This window comes from Neomonachus schauinslandi, chromosome 2 (genome assembly GCF_002201575.2).
Source record: "Neomonachus schauinslandi chromosome 2, ASM220157v2, whole genome shotgun sequence".
NCBI classification, from domain to species: Eukaryota; Metazoa; Chordata; class Mammalia; order Carnivora; family Phocidae; genus Neomonachus; species Neomonachus schauinslandi.
The window spans coordinates 105,831,871-105,850,199 of record NC_058404.1 but is presented as its reverse complement, the minus strand read 5'-3'; the positions used below and the strand labels follow the sequence as shown (position 1 = coordinate 105,850,199).

Sequence of the window (18,329 nt, the reverse complement as noted above, 5' to 3'; positions counted from 1 at the left end):
AGATATCATTTCTACAGTGGCCGTGTGTCACTGCTGGTCTTACCCCGTTTGGAAGGTCAGCTCCATCTGAGAAGGTTTCACAGGGGAACTGTGCGGAGGAGCTTAATTTTCCACATGTACCTGTCTTCCCAGTGATCCCCACCAATGAAGGGCTCAGGAGAAGCTGCCCTAGTGGCATCCCACACGGAAGGAGGGGCAGCACCAGTTCACTGCATTCTGAGATTTTCAGAGCCCACAGACATACAGAGAATGGGAAGTAGTTGGTGGTGGATGAGGTTGCAGTAGGAACAGTAACTTTTGAGACTCTATACCAGGGACCAAATTTGGCCAGAGCAAAGTGTGCTGTCAAAAAAAGTTTAAAGAAAACTTAGAGAATCCTAATGTGTCCATTTAAATATCTTAGACCAAATCCTACCCTCAGAGACATAAGCTGGAATTCCCTTGGCTTCAGGAGGAAACTTTAAGAGTTCAATAGAAAAGAGAGGTCTTTCAGTATTTTATACCAGGTATTGGAGAAGGTAGCTTTAATAGGTTCCTAATATCCATCCTAAATAGTGAGAGCAAGTACTCCTCACCACTTTGCCTCATGACAGATAAGATTAGTATGAGTTACATGCCTTTCACTTCTGACAATAAGAACAAATGATGAAACACTGCTATCTGAAATGCAAAATGTGGTAATACATTTTGTATCCAGTCAAAAACACTTCACAGCTAAAATTGAAACACAGGCATAGAAAGATATGAGATTTTATATCCTGCTATTATGCTCCAGACTATTATATTATTCATAAACATGTACATAACTTTTAAAGTGCAATTACTTTTCAAAATGAAATAACTACAATTACAGTGGAAACTCTGCATTGTCCTGGTAATTTCGATTTGCTTATATTGCACCTACAACTAGGCTTGAATGTTTAAAAGAGTAGAATGTTATCCTTTATATTAGATTTATTATCAAGCATGCCAGGTCACTTGATGCCATTTTACTTGGCAGAGTGGTGGTGTACCACAGAAACCCCATGCCAGACCCAAGTTCTCTTCCTCCTTTCTTTGCAGTGTCCCTCAGACTTGCCCCTTCCCACATTCTCCCTCTGCTCACTAATGGTTTTTATGACTGGATTGTGAGAAATAAGCCTGCCTCGGCTTGCCAGCCTTGACTCTCAAACAATGCTCTAGGATATCCTTCACGTTATTGGTTAGTTCTTCATTTTCCTGAAAAATCTCACCCTTACCATGTTATTCCCCAAAGCAGAAAAGTAGAATGGCTCCCAATGGGTTTTCTCAACCGTGAACTTGTATGCTGTCAAATCTCTCCATAATCTAAGGTACCCATACTTTGTACAATTTATTTTTGGGGGGACTTCATACCCTTGCCTTCCATTCTTCATCAGAGTGTTCCTTGCCCAATATTGTGCTCACCCCTGACTCTATAAATTCCCTCCATCTCACATGCCTACTTACATCACCCTCACCTTCAGGGCTCTGCCCAAATCCTACATCCCCCTGGAGTATTGCAGGCTTCCCTACTTGCCTTGGTCACTTCTCTCATCTCATTAGAGGCATTTGTCTCTACTCAACAACCATCTATTATTGTCATGCTAGTCATTGTCTCTACTTTATAATTTTGGACCCCTTAAGGAAATTCACTCTGTTGACCATTTATATTTTAAATAGAAAGATAGTTACCCCATAAATATTTGAATGAATGATATAGATGCCCTAAATATTTGAACGAATAATTATAATATACAATTTACAGGATAAATATCCTATTTATAAGAATCTTAGTCTGTAAATATCCTGCAGTTATACGCCAGAATGTATTATGCATAAAGATAAACATATATTATTCAAAGTATTGTTCATTCCTTATTTCATAGGTGAATATCACAGAATTTTAGAGCCAGAATGTTCTGGTGATTATTTATTCTAACCTCATCATTTTACTTAAAAGGCACTGGAGCCGGGTGCCTGGGTGGCTCAGTTGGTTAGGCGACTGCCTTCGGCTCGGGTCATGATCCTGGAGTCCCGGGATCAAGTCCCGCATGGGGCTCCCTGCTCAGCGGGGAGTCTGCTTCTCCCTCTGACCCTCCCCCCCTCATGCTCTCTCTATCTCATTCTCTCTCTCAAATAAATAAATAAAATCTTTTAAAAAAAAAAAGGTACTGGAGCCAGGGGCACCTGGGTGGCTCAGTCGTTAAGCGTCTGCCTTCAGCTCAGGTCATGATCCCAGGGTCCTGGGATCGAGCCCCACATCGGGCTCCCTGCTCAGCGGGGAGCCTGCTTCTCCCTCTCCCACTCCCCCCTGCTTGTGTTCCCTCTCTCGCTGTGTCTCTCTCTGTCAAATAAATAAATAAAATCTTAAAAAAAAAAAAAGGTACTGGGGCCAAAGTGACACAGTTAATAAGAGGTAGAGGTTCAGTGAACCCTTTCAGCCTGCCTTGTGGACAATAACAAGACCTTCCTTAATTCTTTTATATTCCATATTTCCTTGAAAAGTGCCAGGACCATAGACTCTAATAAACTTCTGCTCTAAGAAGCACTCAGGTTTCTTTCTTATTGTTTTTCAAAAGCTACTAAATTTTTCTAAGATTAGTAAGTCTTGAAAGGGATTTGAAACTATAGCATGACAAGGTGTTTCATGAAGCATTTTCATTGTTTTTTTTAAAAAAAACACTTTTATAGTACTTTTTTCATGTAATTACTGCGCTCTTTTCCAAACAGCAGAAACTAGTGTCCTAACTATAGCACCTAATGAAACATGTCCAAACTTTTATGAATGTTCAGTACATGTACTTAAACACATATGCATTGTGTATGCATTACATGATAGGGCAGTGCATGGCTCAGGTGACCTCTCTGTGGTCTTAGGTATATGATATCTACAGAGTTTGATGCAAAGCTCAGTGAATAAAAGGAAATTTCTGGTTAGCCCAGTGTATTTTCTGTATGAAGGATGGAGAGCCTCTGTTATATGGAGCCCTTTTCCCATTTCTTTCCCTCCCACATCCTCATCCAGACCTGGCAGGAGGAAAAAGAGGCTTCCTTACAGACCATACACCCATTCATCTGCCTAACAGGTTGCTACTCATGTCAATCAGCAGGAAAAAACTTGCTCGTTTTAATGCCGCAGAATGAATGTTTGATACTCTGTTCTATTTTATTCCACTTTTCAGACCATATTTTCTGTGAGTCCTGATCCAGTGCTACAAATGCGTTGCAATGGTGACATAAACTATTGACGGAGACCGGAAAAGTAGCTGAACACCATCTTTTCTTTTCTTCTTCTTTTTTTATGGTGCTTCAATTGGAACAGTCTGAGGGAAGTATATGCAACATGAGTTTTATCATGAAGCTTCACAGACACTTTCAAAGGACAGTTATTCTGCTCGCCACATTTTGTATGGTGAGCATTATTATTTCTGCATACTACCTGTACAATGGCTACAAACAGGAAAATGAGCCCTCCGAGGTGATGTCTGAAGTGGACTGTGCAGATTTCCAACACCTACCATACAGGCTTATGGAAGTCAAGACAATGAAGCTTTCTGATGCCTCGAGGACAGACCCCACAGTCCTGGTGTTTGTGGAGAGCCAATACTCATCGCTTGGTCAAGACATAATTATGATTCTAGAATCCAGTAGGTTCCAGTATCACATTGAAATTGCTCCTGGAAAGGGGGATCTCCCAGCACTTATAGAAAAAACTAAAGGCAAATATATTCTCGTTATTTATGAGAATATATTAAAGTATATAAATATGGACTCTTGGAACCGAAGCCTTTTAGATAAATACTGTGTGGAATATGGTGTGGGTGTCATTGGATTCCACAAAACTAGCGAGAAGAGTCTACAGAGCTTTCAGTTGAAAGGTTTCCCTTTCTCCATATACGGAAACCTTGCAGTAAAAGATTGTTGTATTAATCCTCATTCTCCATTGCTTCATGTGACCAAATCTTCCAAGCTTGAAAAAGGTTCTTTACCTGGAACTGACTGGACAGTTTTCCAGATTAATCACTCAGCCTACCAACCAGTAATATTTGCCAAAGTAAAGACCCCAGAGAACCTTTCTCCTCCCATCTCTAAAGGTGCTTTTTATGCCACTGTCATACACGACTTGGGGCTTCATGATGGAATTCAAAGAGTTTTTTTTGGCAACAACTTGAACTTTTGGTTGCATAAGCTCATCTTCATAGACGCGGTTTCCTTCTTGTCAGGAAAGAGGCTGACACTGTCCTTGGACAGGTACATTCTTGTGGATATTGATGATATTTTTGTGGGAAAGGAGGGAACAAGAATGAACACCAATGATGTTAAGGTAAGGCCCTTTTTATCTCAAAGTTTCAAAGTTTGGGTCATCTTCCAGTAGGTTTATCAACTGTCCCGGTTTGTCCGGGGCTAAGGGATTTCCTAGGACATGGGATCTTCATTTTATCAGAAAGTCTCAGGCAAACTGGGATGAGTTGGCTACTCTCAGCTATATTTGAGATATAGGGCTATATCTCTCTGAATCAAGAAAAATGAAGACTGCACTAAAGGATTGAGTGTGGCAGGATCCTGAAATGCTTTACTATATGTATGTACAGCTACAGAGTAGAAACCATCTTGTTTAATTAACTTTCTAGAAACTATCTACCTTAGAAAACTCTTACTAATCTAAGACTTTAGTTCATTTAAATATGAAATCAAAGTGAATTTGTTTTAATGAAAATAAATACTCCCACAAATTTTCAAGAATTAAAGATCTCATAAGTAGCAAGTTCAGGTATTTTTGGAAGTCAAATGTGCAATTCATTTTCTCTTATATTTTTTTGGAACTCTTAAAATCAGCACTGCTAAATATGGAAAGCTATGAATATACAAGCATACTTATTCATACACAAACATAAGGATTTAAATTATGTTTCAGAATTCATTGAACACCTCTGGTACATATATGAAGCCCATCATGCTGCATTTATACGGTATTAGATTTCTCACTGTATAAAACTGTTGCCCTTAAATAGAAAACAGTTATTTGAAGATCGTTGATTATTGTGAATTCATTGCGTTACATAAAAAACTGGTTGTTTAATATTAATGAAATTTAAAATTAAAATGATCTACATTTATCTTACTTTCCCATTCAAAATACTATAGGATTCTATCTTTCTTATACTACAGATTGATTTCTCATAAAAGTGAAAGGAGAGATTTTGATACATATTTTTTATTCTGTACAGCTTTGACCTTTTGGTAAAATACAAAGGACTAAATCAGATGGAAAAAAATCTTGAAAACTGCATTCTTTTCTATAAAGACTAAGCATCTGGCAAATAATAGTAATGTTCATCACACTAGTTAATGAGCTAAGAATACCAGAAGGACCATTAAATGTTATCATAAGAGAGTGTGAAAACTGGAAAGAAAAAAAAAAAAAACCTCCATATTTTTCACAGTATTTTAGACTCTTCTTTTTAACTCAATAAAAATTAATTAACATAGAAGTTGTGCTTAAGTTTTCATTAAGTCTTATGAAATATACTTGAAAATTGTAGCTAAGTTAAAACCAAGTTGGTAGCTTAAACATTATGCACTTGCAAATTACAAACAGTATATAATTCTCTTCCAGTTTTTTCATTTCAAAATATTATGATAAAACATGTTTTTAAGGTTTGATTTCTGAACTATAATTCTTTAAAACTGGCAAAATCTGTTGTTATACCATTTAAAAATGTGCTAGATAAATCTAAGTTTTATATGCAAACCCTACTATATCCTCTAAAATTATACAAAATATAAAATGCCTTCAGTGCTCTTAAGGTTAAACCATTTTTAAGGCTTATAAAAAATTAAACACATTACAATTGAGCACACTTAACAAGAATTCAGCATATAAATTATTTAATGAATTGCTCATTTAGATGGGAATATATTTTCTAACCAATCCAAAGGCTTAAAAGAAAGTATATTTTGAATTATTTGGGCTTTTAAACTACTTCTACATTGTATCTGTGATTGTTTCTAAAACACTAATTCACTGTATGCAGTTGCCCTGAGTCTAAACATTTTCTTTCTCTCTTCCTTCCTCCGTCCCTCCCTCCCTCTCTCTCTCTCTCTCTGTCTCCCTTCCTCCCCTTCTTTCTCCCTTCCTCCCCTTCCTTCCTTTTTTCTTTCTTTCTTTCTTTCTTTCTTTCTTTCTTTCTTTCTTTCTTTCTTTCTTTCTTTCTTTCTTTCTTTCTTTCTTTCTTCTTTCCTTCTTTCATTCCATAGCTAGTTATTAAGCATGTACTACAGGTGAGGTATTTTTGGCAATATGTAGATAGAATCATAAGCCATAGCCTCATCCCTTTAGAAGAGAGGGTGGGGAAAAGTATAGTAACAGAAGCCCAGAAAGCACATAGTTGATGATTGTGCTGAGCTTCTATCTACCTGGTCAGTAACTGCTTGGCCACATCACATTCCAGGCACAGAGGCAGGCACCAGGCATAAAAAGGCAAATAAAGCATGGCTCCTCTCTTACTGAGTTTACTGTCTTGGTGGGCGTTGCTGATAAATAGGTAGATCATTTGCTATGTGGTGAATGCAATAGCAAAGCTGTCTACATGGTTTACATAAGTACTGCCTTGGGAAACACTGTACTGTGTGCTGTGTACCTGAAACTATTAAGTCCTATTAAGCAGGACAGATTTTGAAGGCAAGGCTAGAACAATAAGATGATTTCAGAGGCTAGAGCAGTGATATTTCAGATAAAAGAAAATTTCTTGAAACTAGGAAATGATAAAGAATTGAAAAGGAAGGACCAATTTAAGAACTATCTTGGAGGTAAAATTGAACAGCTTACTAATTGGGTCAGTGGAGATGAAGGAGAATATAATCAAGGATAACATTAAGATGTTTGGCATAGGTGAATAATGGTTGATTATTCCAACAACAAAGAAAGAGGAGAGAGGGGCACCTGGGTGGCCCAGTGGGTTAAGCGTGCAACTCTTAGTTTCGTCTCAGTTGGTGATCGAGCCCCACGTCAGGTGCCCAAGCTCAGTGTGGAGTCTGCTTGAGATTCTCTCTCCCTCTTCCTCTGCCCCTCCCACTTATGCTCTCTCTCTCAAATAAATAAATAAATCTTTAAAAACAAAACAAACAAAAACCAGAGAACACTAGGATCATAGTGAAGCTAATTAGAGGCCATATTAAAAATGTTAAATTATTGAAGTGCATCTGAGACATACAGGTACAGATGTTTTAACAGGTAGTTGGCTCACGAGAGAAGTCTGGATAGCAAGCATAGTTTTTAAAGTTACTATTCTGTCGAGGGAATGATTCAAGGCATGAAAGTATGTGAGATCAGCCAGGGATAGGGCTTATAGAATGATAAGGGGAAAAGACTGAGTATAGTATAGAATCTTGAGGAAAATCATCTTTCAGAAAACAACTGGAGAGAGATGATCTCATCAATAAGAGTCAAAAAGAACAGGGTCAAAGACTAAGAAGTGATGCTGTTATACAGTAGTCCCCCCCTATCTGTGGTTTTGTTTTCCATAGTTTCAGATACCAGCCGTCAACCATGGTCAGGAAGCAGATGATCGTCCTGACACACGGTCACGAGGTCAATAGTAGCCTAACACTCCTTTTTTTTTTTTTTAAAGATTTTATTTATTTATTTGCGAGAGAGAGAATGAGAGAGAGAACATGAGTCGGGGGAGGGTCAGAGGGAGAAGCAGACTCCCCGCTGAGCAGGGAGCCCGATGCGGGGCTCGATCCCAGGACCCTGGGATCATGACCTGAGCCGAAGGCAGACGCTTAACGACTGAGCCACCCAGGCACCCATAGCCTAACACTCTTGTCACAGCACCTCCGCCACTCCCCTCAGTTCATCTCATCAGTAGGCATTTTGTCCTCTCTCATCATCACAAGGCTGAGTTCAGGACAATCAGATGTTCTGAGAGAGAGACCACATTCACATACCTTTTATTCCAGTATATCATTATAATGATTCTATTTTATTATTGTTGTTAACCTTTTCCTGTGCCTAATTTAGAAGTTAAATTTTATCACAGGGATGTATGTATACGAAAAAACATATGTAGGGTTTGGTACGATCTGCAAGCGCAGGCATCCATTGTTGGTTTTGGAACGTTTCCCCTGTGAATAAGGGGGACTACTATATAAGCCTTGGGAATGAAGAATGTCAGGGAGGGTGTGATCTGCAGTATAAAATCCAGCAGCTGGGTCCATGGAGGCAAGGACTAGAAGTCTCCTTTGGTAAAAGGTGAAGGTCATTAGAGACGCTTGCAAACTCCAGGGGAAGGGGGCCAGAGGCATGCCTCGAGGCAGAGGCATAGTTGCAATAAGTTCAGGAGTAGATGAGAGAGTTAAGACATGGAGGAGAAGAGTGTAGGATACTCAATGGAAAAATTTTGATGTGAAGAATAGAGAAATTAGCTGGAGGGCGAACAGAAGTTAGGGTGACCAACCATCCTGGTTTCCCTGGACTGAGAGCATTCAGTGCTAAAACTTAAAGTCCCAGGCAAACTGGAGCAATAAGTCTTCCTAACTAACTGGGGTTAGTTAACCTAGTTAGTAACCTTACCTTATCTTTTTTCCTAGGAAGAGAGATTAAAGAGCATGTGATCTAAGAGAAGGTCGTGGATGTGGTAATTAAAAGTACCTAATTAATAGAAATATTTTTAATCAAGTTCTTCTATTTAATTATTACCACTTATGAATAATATTATATTTTCCCTATTTAAAGTGTTAGGAAAATTGAAAAGAATGTGAGAAAATTGAAGGCAACATAGAATGTTTCTTGCAAAACTAGAAGGATGGTGCATATAGCACATAAATTTTAATTATACTAATCACTACAAAAGTTTCATTTTTTTCCTTATGTGGAACAAAAAAAGTGTTTCCTTATTTAATTGGAAAAATCAGAATTAGCAATGCAATATCAGTTTTTACTTATTTAACTGTTGAATAACACGAGCACTTTTTAAGGAGCCTCAAAGCAACTAAGAAGCTGACATGGCACAAAATATATGACTCTTCATGAGGAAGAAAAAAAATACAGACCTAAGGTGTTGTCCTTTTTAGCTGCAGAATTTATAAGCTACAAGCCATAGCCCTTAGAGAACCAAGGAACATACAGTTTAGACAATTAATATGTTCTTCAAAAGTGTCAATACTAATTTCAGTCATACTGAAGTCAGAAAAAGGGGTGTGTGTGTGTTTTATTGAACTGTGTGGACAAGACTTGTCTCAAATTCACCATGGACTAGTTTTGTGATATTCAAGTTCCTAGTGTTCTAGGACCTGTCCTCAGACTTCCTGAGACTAAGTATACAGAGAGGGTTTTGGAGAGGGAAAGTGGTTTATGAATAGATGTTTCTGCTATTAAATCATTTTAAAGATATCACTGAAAGCACACCATGACCAAATGAATATTAACAATTCACATTCTCCCTTAGAAGAATGAATTCACTTCAGGTGTAAGATCCATTATATCTCTAGACTTAGACCATTTCCTATAACATTTCACCCCTAAGACAATTGTGAAGTGGAAGAGGGAAGGGGGTCTTTCAAAGTTTTACGGAACTCTCTGCAGCTATACTCTCAACAAATAAAAGAGCTATGTATCACTCTCTTCCTCCTGTTTCTCCCTCCTCCTTCTATGACTGGCGCACATTGTCTTTTTGCCAGGCTTTCTAACATCCATGAGGAAATGAGGAACCAGCCCAGCCATACATTATTAGCACACTAGAGGTGCCCACAGTGTGACTGGAGGTGAGCAACTCAGCAACCCCCTCCATCTCCACACTATCCCCAGTCTTTCCCACTAGTTTCTGACAGGTCACCGTTCCTTAATTTGGCTGTTGTATATTACCCCTTAAAAATATCTACATTTTAAAAGTGGCCTTAGGAGAGGGAAGTTCTTAAATCTTTAGTACAATGTCATCAGTGACTTTATCATTATTTTCCTCACTAACTAAAGATCCCAGAGTGCCTAGGGAAAAGAAAGAACTGAAAATAGAAGTAGGAAAAGCCACAAAGGTCTGAGAAGTAAGTGGTATCAGGCTCAAAAGACGGACTTGGCTGACTTCTCAGTCTAGCTAGGAGCCAAACCCTGGAGGCTGTAATTGGAGTGTAAAGGTGATCTCTATGCTGCCTGACTTCTCTCTCTCATCAGAATATTTACTACCCCAGCTACAGTAAAGCCAGAGGCTTCATAAAATCATTGAAAAAGAACTTAACATACCAAATGTCTAGGGGGGGAAGGTACCTGCAATCAATTATTCTGTCACAAGCAAAAATAGAAAGGAAACAAAAATTTCTCCAGATAGTTCACTATTTATAATGCGCTGAGTGGATGTCAAACCTACACAGCACCAACCCCCCCACTCTTATATTTCTCTAATTCCTTTCCATTTTCTCTGCTGTTTCTTATCTTTTATTTGCTGGTATTCATTTTAATTGCAATTTGTCTAGAAGCATATGTCTGCTTGAAACTAATACTTTAAATTTGCTAGGATCACTTTATGACTGGATATACTATTCCTTGTGTACTTGACAAAAACAATTCTCCAGTTAATGTATATCTATTAGCTCAATTTTGTTAACTATGTTGTTCAAATCTTCTTTGTTCTTACTGTTTTGATCTTTTTTTATGGAGGCAGGGGGAGGGACGGGGTATACTACTTGATGTTATCAAAGGAGGTGTGTTTAATTCTTCAAATCTGATAGTGGATTGTAAATATTTCCTTGCTTTTCTGTCAATTATCACCTTCTATACTTTAAAGCTATGTTATTTAAGGATATATATACATATATACACATTTATATTTACATATATATTTATATATTAATTGAAAATTTTATCATTCTGGGGTTACCTTAATGCTAACATGCCTAACCAGCTTCTGGGGGGTTACTATTTAAAAATTACACATTATTTCATTTGTGTATTTGTTCTGTCTTCTCTCCATGTCTTGACATTATAAATTAGTTTAAAAAACAACTTGTCAATTAATTTTCTTTTTATCTACTTTGCCAATATTTGTCTTTTAGTTAACAAGATCAATCTACACTTAATTTGATTATCAATGTGTATGGATTAATTTCAGCTATCTTATTTTGTGCTTTCTATTTGTCCCACTTGTTCAGGTTCTTTTTTTTGCTTTGTTTTTTATTGCCTTTATTGTCGGTTTCCTTCTTTTTTTCTACCCACTCCTGGTTTGAAATGTATATATTTTATTTCTATTCTTCTAGGAGTTTCTCCAGAAATTTAAACATATGTGCTAAACGTATGTTTAGCTAATATTAATCAATATCTTCACACCTCAGTCAAAAAGTATGAAGTACTTTATTTCCAATCATGCCCACTCTCCTTTGGCTGATGAGCCCTTCCTGTTTTGGATGTTAACTCTGTTGTTGTTGTTGTTGTTGCTGTTGAATCCCAGATCTTAGACATTATTATTTTGACTACCATCAAAGTTTTATTAGCTTGGCTTACTCCTTTTTCAGCAGAGAAGCCAGACTGAGGCCATTAACATATAATTTAGATCCTGTCCTTCCTCAGCTCAGAACGCTCCGGGGACTTCCAATCTTACCCTAAGCCTCAATTCTTACAATCTTGTACACTCTGCCTTTAACTGCTGAGCCTCTCGCTCGGCAGGAGCCTCTTTGGCCTCCTTGCCATTCCCAGCTCCTGCTTCAGGGTTTGCACTTGCTGTTCTCTCTACCTAAAATGGTTTTCTCCAAAATTGGTGCATGGCTCTGTTTCTCACTTCCTTCCATTCTTTACTCAAATTGTACCTTCTCAGTGAAGTTTTCTCTGACCATTCTCTTTCAAATTGCAAGCCCTAAATCTCCCCATCTTTTCCGGCTCATTTTTCTCCCTAGCACTTAGGATCCTCACTGCTGTGCTCAAAGCAGCTCACGCAGGCTCAGCAGGACAATTGTGTAAGTCTCTTCCCTCAGGACATAGCCAGCAGTTGAAATTTGGAGTGGAGGTAGCATTTACACCACAGAAATTGGCAAATGCACAGATGCAGGCTTCCCCTCACCCCACCCCCGCCCCACCCAAAGAGCCAGTTGGTAAAGGTTTAACAGCATACTACTGGACATACCATATATATTTACTTATTTATGTTGCTTTGTAACTTTGGCTACTAAAATGTCAGCTCCATGAGGGCAAGACTTTCTCATCTGTTCTGTTCACTGAGGTATCCCCAGCACCTAGAAGTATGCCTGGGCTCAGTATATATTTATTGAATGAATGAATCTCATTCTTCCTGAAGCACATCCTTTAGAAGGTCTTTTAATGAGAGTCTATTCATGGTAAACTCTCCCAGATTTTTTTTTATGGAGTGTAAATGCCTTTATTCAGCCTCATCTTTGAAAGATAGTTTTGTTGAGTTTACAATGCTTAGTTAACAGTTCCCTCACGTATAACCATTGTGGCTCACATCAGGAAGATTACGGATCCCTAGAAGTCACCTGAATGCTTGTGGGAGTGGAATATGTCAGAATCCACTGGTCTCTAATTATCTTAGAATTGTGAAAAAGTTAGGCAATTTGGGACTGTTCTAATAAATGTACATGAAATGTTTCTCTTTTAGTTTGATGGAATAGTATTTCTAAATTTGACATAATGTGTCATTATCATAATGTATCATAATGTGTCAAATTGTTTATTCTTACAGGAATATACATCACCCTTAATATTCTTATCAAACTCAAATAGTTGTAGTGTGTTAGCAATTATACCAATAGTAATTTTAAGGAAATAATTTTTGGCAATAATTTAACATAGGGAAATAAGATAATAATTTAGGCAAAGGGAAAAAAACTATTTCATACACATTATCAACTTACACTTAATACATTTTATTAAATTTGTTAGGTTGTGAAATAGAATGTATTTCCATTAATATTAAGGAGTTATTTGTTTCACAATGCCATTCTAAAACAATGAGTTCTAAATCATTTAAAGGAGACAAAAGCTATTGGGGAACACCATATGAATGTATAAACAGAATATTTGGTGATTAGTTACATTGTTAAAGTCCCAAAACAGTGAATCTCCTTTCCAAGCATGACAAAGTGCAGAACCATCATAGGTGTACTAGAGCTCAACCAGGCAATGGCAAGCTCCACACACTAGCAGGAGATCAGAAGACCAAAACTCTGAGTAAAGACTTAGATTCTAGAGATAATCCAATTCAGTTTAGAAAATTATTAACATCTATTCTGTCAAAGTGCTGTGATAGGGATTTCAAGGGGTACACTGATGAATAATGAAACACTTTTTTTTTTTTATAAAAGAAGTAAAAAACAAAGGAGAAAATTTTCCTGTTTGCCACTGCCTGGGTTATGTGCTTCTCTGGATTGAGAGTTGAGTTAGAGTTTTTATTTTTTTAATATTCCATAATTCTAGGAAGTAATTCAAAATATAAAGGGATCTTCATTTGTATTTCTGTGATGATGGCTTATAGTGTTAGGCCCATAGAAGATGTAGTTATTTTATAATGATATGTTTGAGGGTACTTAACTACTCCCCAAACAGGTAATACTTATTGAGTTCATATATTGTTTTAACTATTTTACATTCATTGTCATTCCACACTCACAAAAATCCTATAAAACAATGACTATAAGTACCATCACTTTAAATAAAGAAACTGAGATTTATATACTAAGACTGACTTGCCTAAGATCTTACAGCTAGCACGTGCCCATCCCAGAATACAAAATGCAGGTCTACCTGGCTGCCAAAGCTGAGCTTTTCCACCTCATGTTGCTTCCCAGTTATACCTGAACACAGTACTACGGTGTCCATATCAAATCTTCCCTACCAAATTCTATTTTATAGCAAATTGCATCCAAGATAGAGTCTATTATAACGTAATGGGTCATATCTGAAGCTTTGCCATGGATTTAATTATAAATGTGGAACAAAACTTAGTATCAACTACCTCTTGGAATGCCTCGGATTTTATAACTACAATGATATGGACAAGGTAGACTTTACTTTAAGATTTGAAGTAACAGTAGGCATTTTGCCTACAGTTCAGGTTAATCGGCTTAGTAGTTTGTAGTGAATTAAAGTGGCATAGTGACAGACACTTTTGGTGCTAGATTAATTAAAGAACAGAAATTGCCCATAATTTAGGTAATTTAACTTTTTTCTTTCTGTATATGCTCAGATTTTACAGTCCCTATAATGTTTTAATGTGCTTTATACAGGGATTTTAGCATTTTTTAAAGTGTACAAAAAATGCAGAAAATTCTGGTATATTGTCTCTTAGTCTCTGGGGAGCATGAATGAATAGCTAAAGCACTTTTTTTATTCTTAACTTTTATAGGCCACTTATGTATAATAAAACTGTAGCCTGAGATACAAAATAGATCTTAAAATCATAATGTTGATATAAAATAAATTATGAGACACACTTGACATAATTTATGGACTGTTTATAGACAAAGGAAATAGTCAACTTGTTTTATTAAGCTTCTAAGTGGACTAAAATTTTAAAAGTATTAAAATTTACTCATTTGGTGCATATTGGAATTTTACCTTAAAAGATTAAGTGGCTTTTCATTTTCATATTAATAATTCAATGATTATAATTATTAGTTATAATTATTAATTCCACCAATTACTAAAATAGCTATATATTTATTTTCTATTGCTCCTGTAACAAATTACCACCGACTTAGGGACATAAAACAACCCAAATTTATTATTTTACAGTTCTGAGTGTCAGAGGTCTAATATGGGTTTCAATGGGCTAAGTACAAAGTGTTGGCAGGGTGGTGTCCCTTTCTGGAAGCTCTAGGAAAGAACCCATTGCCTCATCTTTTCCGTCTTCTACAGTCCACCCACATTCCTTGGCTTATGTTCCCTCCCTTCATCTTTAAAGTAAGCAGTGCTGTATCTCTCTCTGCCTTTCTTTCATAGCCGCGTCTCCCTCTGGCTAAAACTGGGAAGGTTTTCCACTTTTAAGGACGTATGTGATTAGATTGGCGCACCTGGATAATCCTCATCTCAAGATCCTTAACTTAATCACATCTGCAAAATCCTACTTGCCATAAAAAGTAACATATTCACAGGATCCAGGGATTAGGACTTGAACATCTTGGGGGGTTGGGGGGAGGAGTAGGCTTTTTGTCTGCCTGTCACAAGCTATGCTCTTCATGTAATCATGCCAGTAATTTTTTTTTTTTAGGATTTTATTTATTTGAGAGAGAGAGAGAAAGAGAAAACACACGCTTGGGGAGGGGCAGAGGGAGAGGGAAAAGCAAACTCTCTGCTGAGCAGGAAGTTGGACAGTGGGATCAATCCCAGGACCCTGAGATCATGACTTGAACCAAAGTCAGACATTTAACTGACTGAGCCATGCAGGCGCCCCTAATCATGCCAGTAATTCTTACAGCTACTCATTCCCCCAAGAGATTTTACTACTGTTCTCACTGGAAAATGAAACTTTCATGACATATATATATAATTAAATAATTAATTAGCTCTCTGAACCAATAGTAATTAATTGAGGACCATTAAACTATTGTGCTCTTAAACTCATCCTATCCCTTACACTCTAGAAGTTAACATGGGCAAGCTAGTAAGCCTTTCTTCACTTCGGTAGTTTAAGAAAGTTAGCTCTCCAAAGACTGCTCAGTAGGAGCAGATATGTGACTATCATCAATTTACTACTTCAGTAGTTTCTAATGTCATTTTTCTAGAAGTGCATCCATTATTAGATGAATTAAAAACCAAATGTAAAAGCCAGTTCATTAGAACTACCACACAGTTACTTAAGCACTAGTCACCAGTTTCATTATGGTTTTTTTTTTTTTCCTCTTTCCATTTTATCTTACCCTATGTTCCTGTATCCACCTCAGATTCAGTACCCTTGTTTTATTTTATCAGTCTTTCCCTCTTCGGAATCCCCTACCCTAATTACCCTAATGCAAAAACAGTGGAGTTCTATTCCATCTGTTTATCCGTTCTCACTCTTGCTACCCTGCTTTGATTCTCTGGTGTTTGGATTTGTACAGCATTGCTTCTTGTTTCCCCATTTAGATTTACAGATTTATTTTTATGTAACTCACTGTCTCTATTTTTTTTTTCCTCTAAACTATATATACTGAGTAGGATCAGCTTTCCGAGAAAAGAAAAAGAGAAGAGGAAGAAACGTTGTGTGTAGAAATTAAACCAGCTGGTTGAGGCATTGAACAATCATCTATCAAAAAAATGGGGGTTCTTTACTATCTTTATCTTGAATGAAATAATCTACTACACCAAAACAACATATATAACACAGCCATTCCTTAGGAATCCTAAGAGACAAGGTATTTGAGTTCACATTAGAAAGACAACTTCCTTGATACTTTCCAGTAATTGAATTTAGTGGTTTTGACAATAAGCTTTTCAAAGGTTAGAGTTGCTGTCAGCAAAATAGTTAATAGCTGTGTCCTGGCAGACTTGGATTTCTGACATACTGAAAAATACCTTTAAGAAATTTTGTGTAACATTTTAACAATTATCTGACAATATTTTCAAAAGCAAGAAGGTATTATAATGAAAATTTTAACTCTAATGTATTTGCTTTGACAAAAATAGTTTAGGTTAATATTCAAAAGATTTTTTGCATAATTTGCTAATCTGCTATAGAAATGTAATAAGCATTTGAAGGGAGTAAAGGGAGAAAACACTTTCCCAATCTTTATTATTTCTTATCTGATACAGGGGCATTGTCATTGATCTGATGGAGCGACAAATGAACAATGAAAAAGGAAATCCGTATTTTTCATTCTTGTTGGAACTTTCTTGCTAGTATTAAATCTCCAAAATCATTGTCACTTATAACTTCGTAAGAACTAGTTAGTATTCAGTTGTCATTCTCAGAGAAGACCCAGTTGTTCATTTTACTCAAAAGTTCTGGTTCCCTAAATGGGATCAGTCTCTAATGGATGCCAGTGACAGGAGGCTGTTCATCATCCCTTTGGGATAATTCAGAGCCTAGGCAGAGGCCCAGTGTTCAATGCTCTGTACTTAAATAATTGACATAATGTCAATGCAACATCCCTAAGAACAAGGAGAGCCTAGGAAGATAATTAACTGCACATCTTTATTTTTAAGCCAGCAACAGTTTTCAGACTGGTTCTCTATTTTAACTGAATGTCTCTAAGGAGCAAAATCATTATCAAACTTAAGCTAACCCTTCAAGTCACTAACATATCATCATCTGTGTCATATTCAGCTCCATATTCAACAGTTTATATTTTTATTGTTGATGAGCCTAAAACACAGATGTATTTAAAGTCATCAGTGATGAATCAACTTGTGATTTGTAAATTAATAAAAATCAGAGTGATATAGTGTTTTTTTAAAGAAACAGCCCAAGAATTTGCCACTAGTTTCATCTTAAACAGTCTTTCATTCAGAGATGCTTAGATATATTTAATCATTTATCAAGATGAAACTATTCTTATGAGTTTCCAAATCACAGAAGAGGCAAAATAATCATTTAAAAATGCTTGTTTAAAAATGCTAATTTCTCAACCCTACACTTGCAGATTTTGACTTGGTAGCTCTAGGGAGGAGGGTCCAGGAATGTCTATGTTTAATATGTTCACGTAGGTGATTCTAATGCAGTTGATAAATATTCACGTCTGGGGAAATGCTGATTTAAATAAACTATTCAGTATTATTGCAAAATACAAAGACATGGGTCCTATTATCTTTCTCTGTAGAGAAAATGATTTTATATGAAAATATTTAATTCTACATATGTAAGCAAATATATAATGGAAAGAGATCATAATAGAATTAGAATTAATCGTTTTTGTGACTGATTTTAAGACTGGAAGACTGATTTGTGACTGGAAGAATTCTTATTTTCACTTATTTTTTAGCCATGCCATGTAGCAAGACTGTGTGACAATATTTTAGCAAATGTGTACACATGTGAAACTTCTTGTGGAGATAGGGTAGATTCTACATGAAGGCACAAGAAGCAGAGCATTTGAAGAAATGATTCCAACAAATGGATGGCTTAGTTTGAGGTAGTAAGAAGACAATGGATAATTTTGCATGGTGCATGCTTCTGTGATCTTTCAGGAACCTGAATGTCAGGTCAGTCAGAAGAAAGGCTCCAGAGGTTTAAGAACTAGGATAGAAAAGTAGTATTATTTTTGGGGGGGAGGAGAAGAGTAGGGAGGAAAGAAGGACCAGAGACAGTGTGAGGGAGGGAGGGAGGGAGGGAGGATGAGAGGAAAGTATGGGATATATTCTTTTTTTTTTTTAATTTTTTTAAGGATTTTTATTTATTTATTGAGAGAGAGAG

General features: G+C 36.8%; 1 protein-coding gene across 2 annotated transcripts in view; it reads left to right on the top strand.

The window, feature by feature from the left end:
- The first annotated feature begins 3,328 nt into the window (after nt 1-3,328).
- LOC110575484 (bifunctional heparan sulfate N-deacetylase/N-sulfotransferase 3) overlaps nt 3,329-18,329 on the top strand; it is a 160,376-nt gene continuing 145,375 nt past the window's right edge. For both annotated transcript variants that reach the window (XM_021684466.1, XM_021684465.1), the window contains exon 1: nt 3,329-4,324. In XM_021684466.1, the coding sequence (XP_021540141.1) occupies nt 3,344-4,324 (981 nt within the window). In that variant the 5' untranslated portion in view covers nt 3,329-3,343. The remainder of the gene's footprint in view (nt 4,325-18,329) is intronic.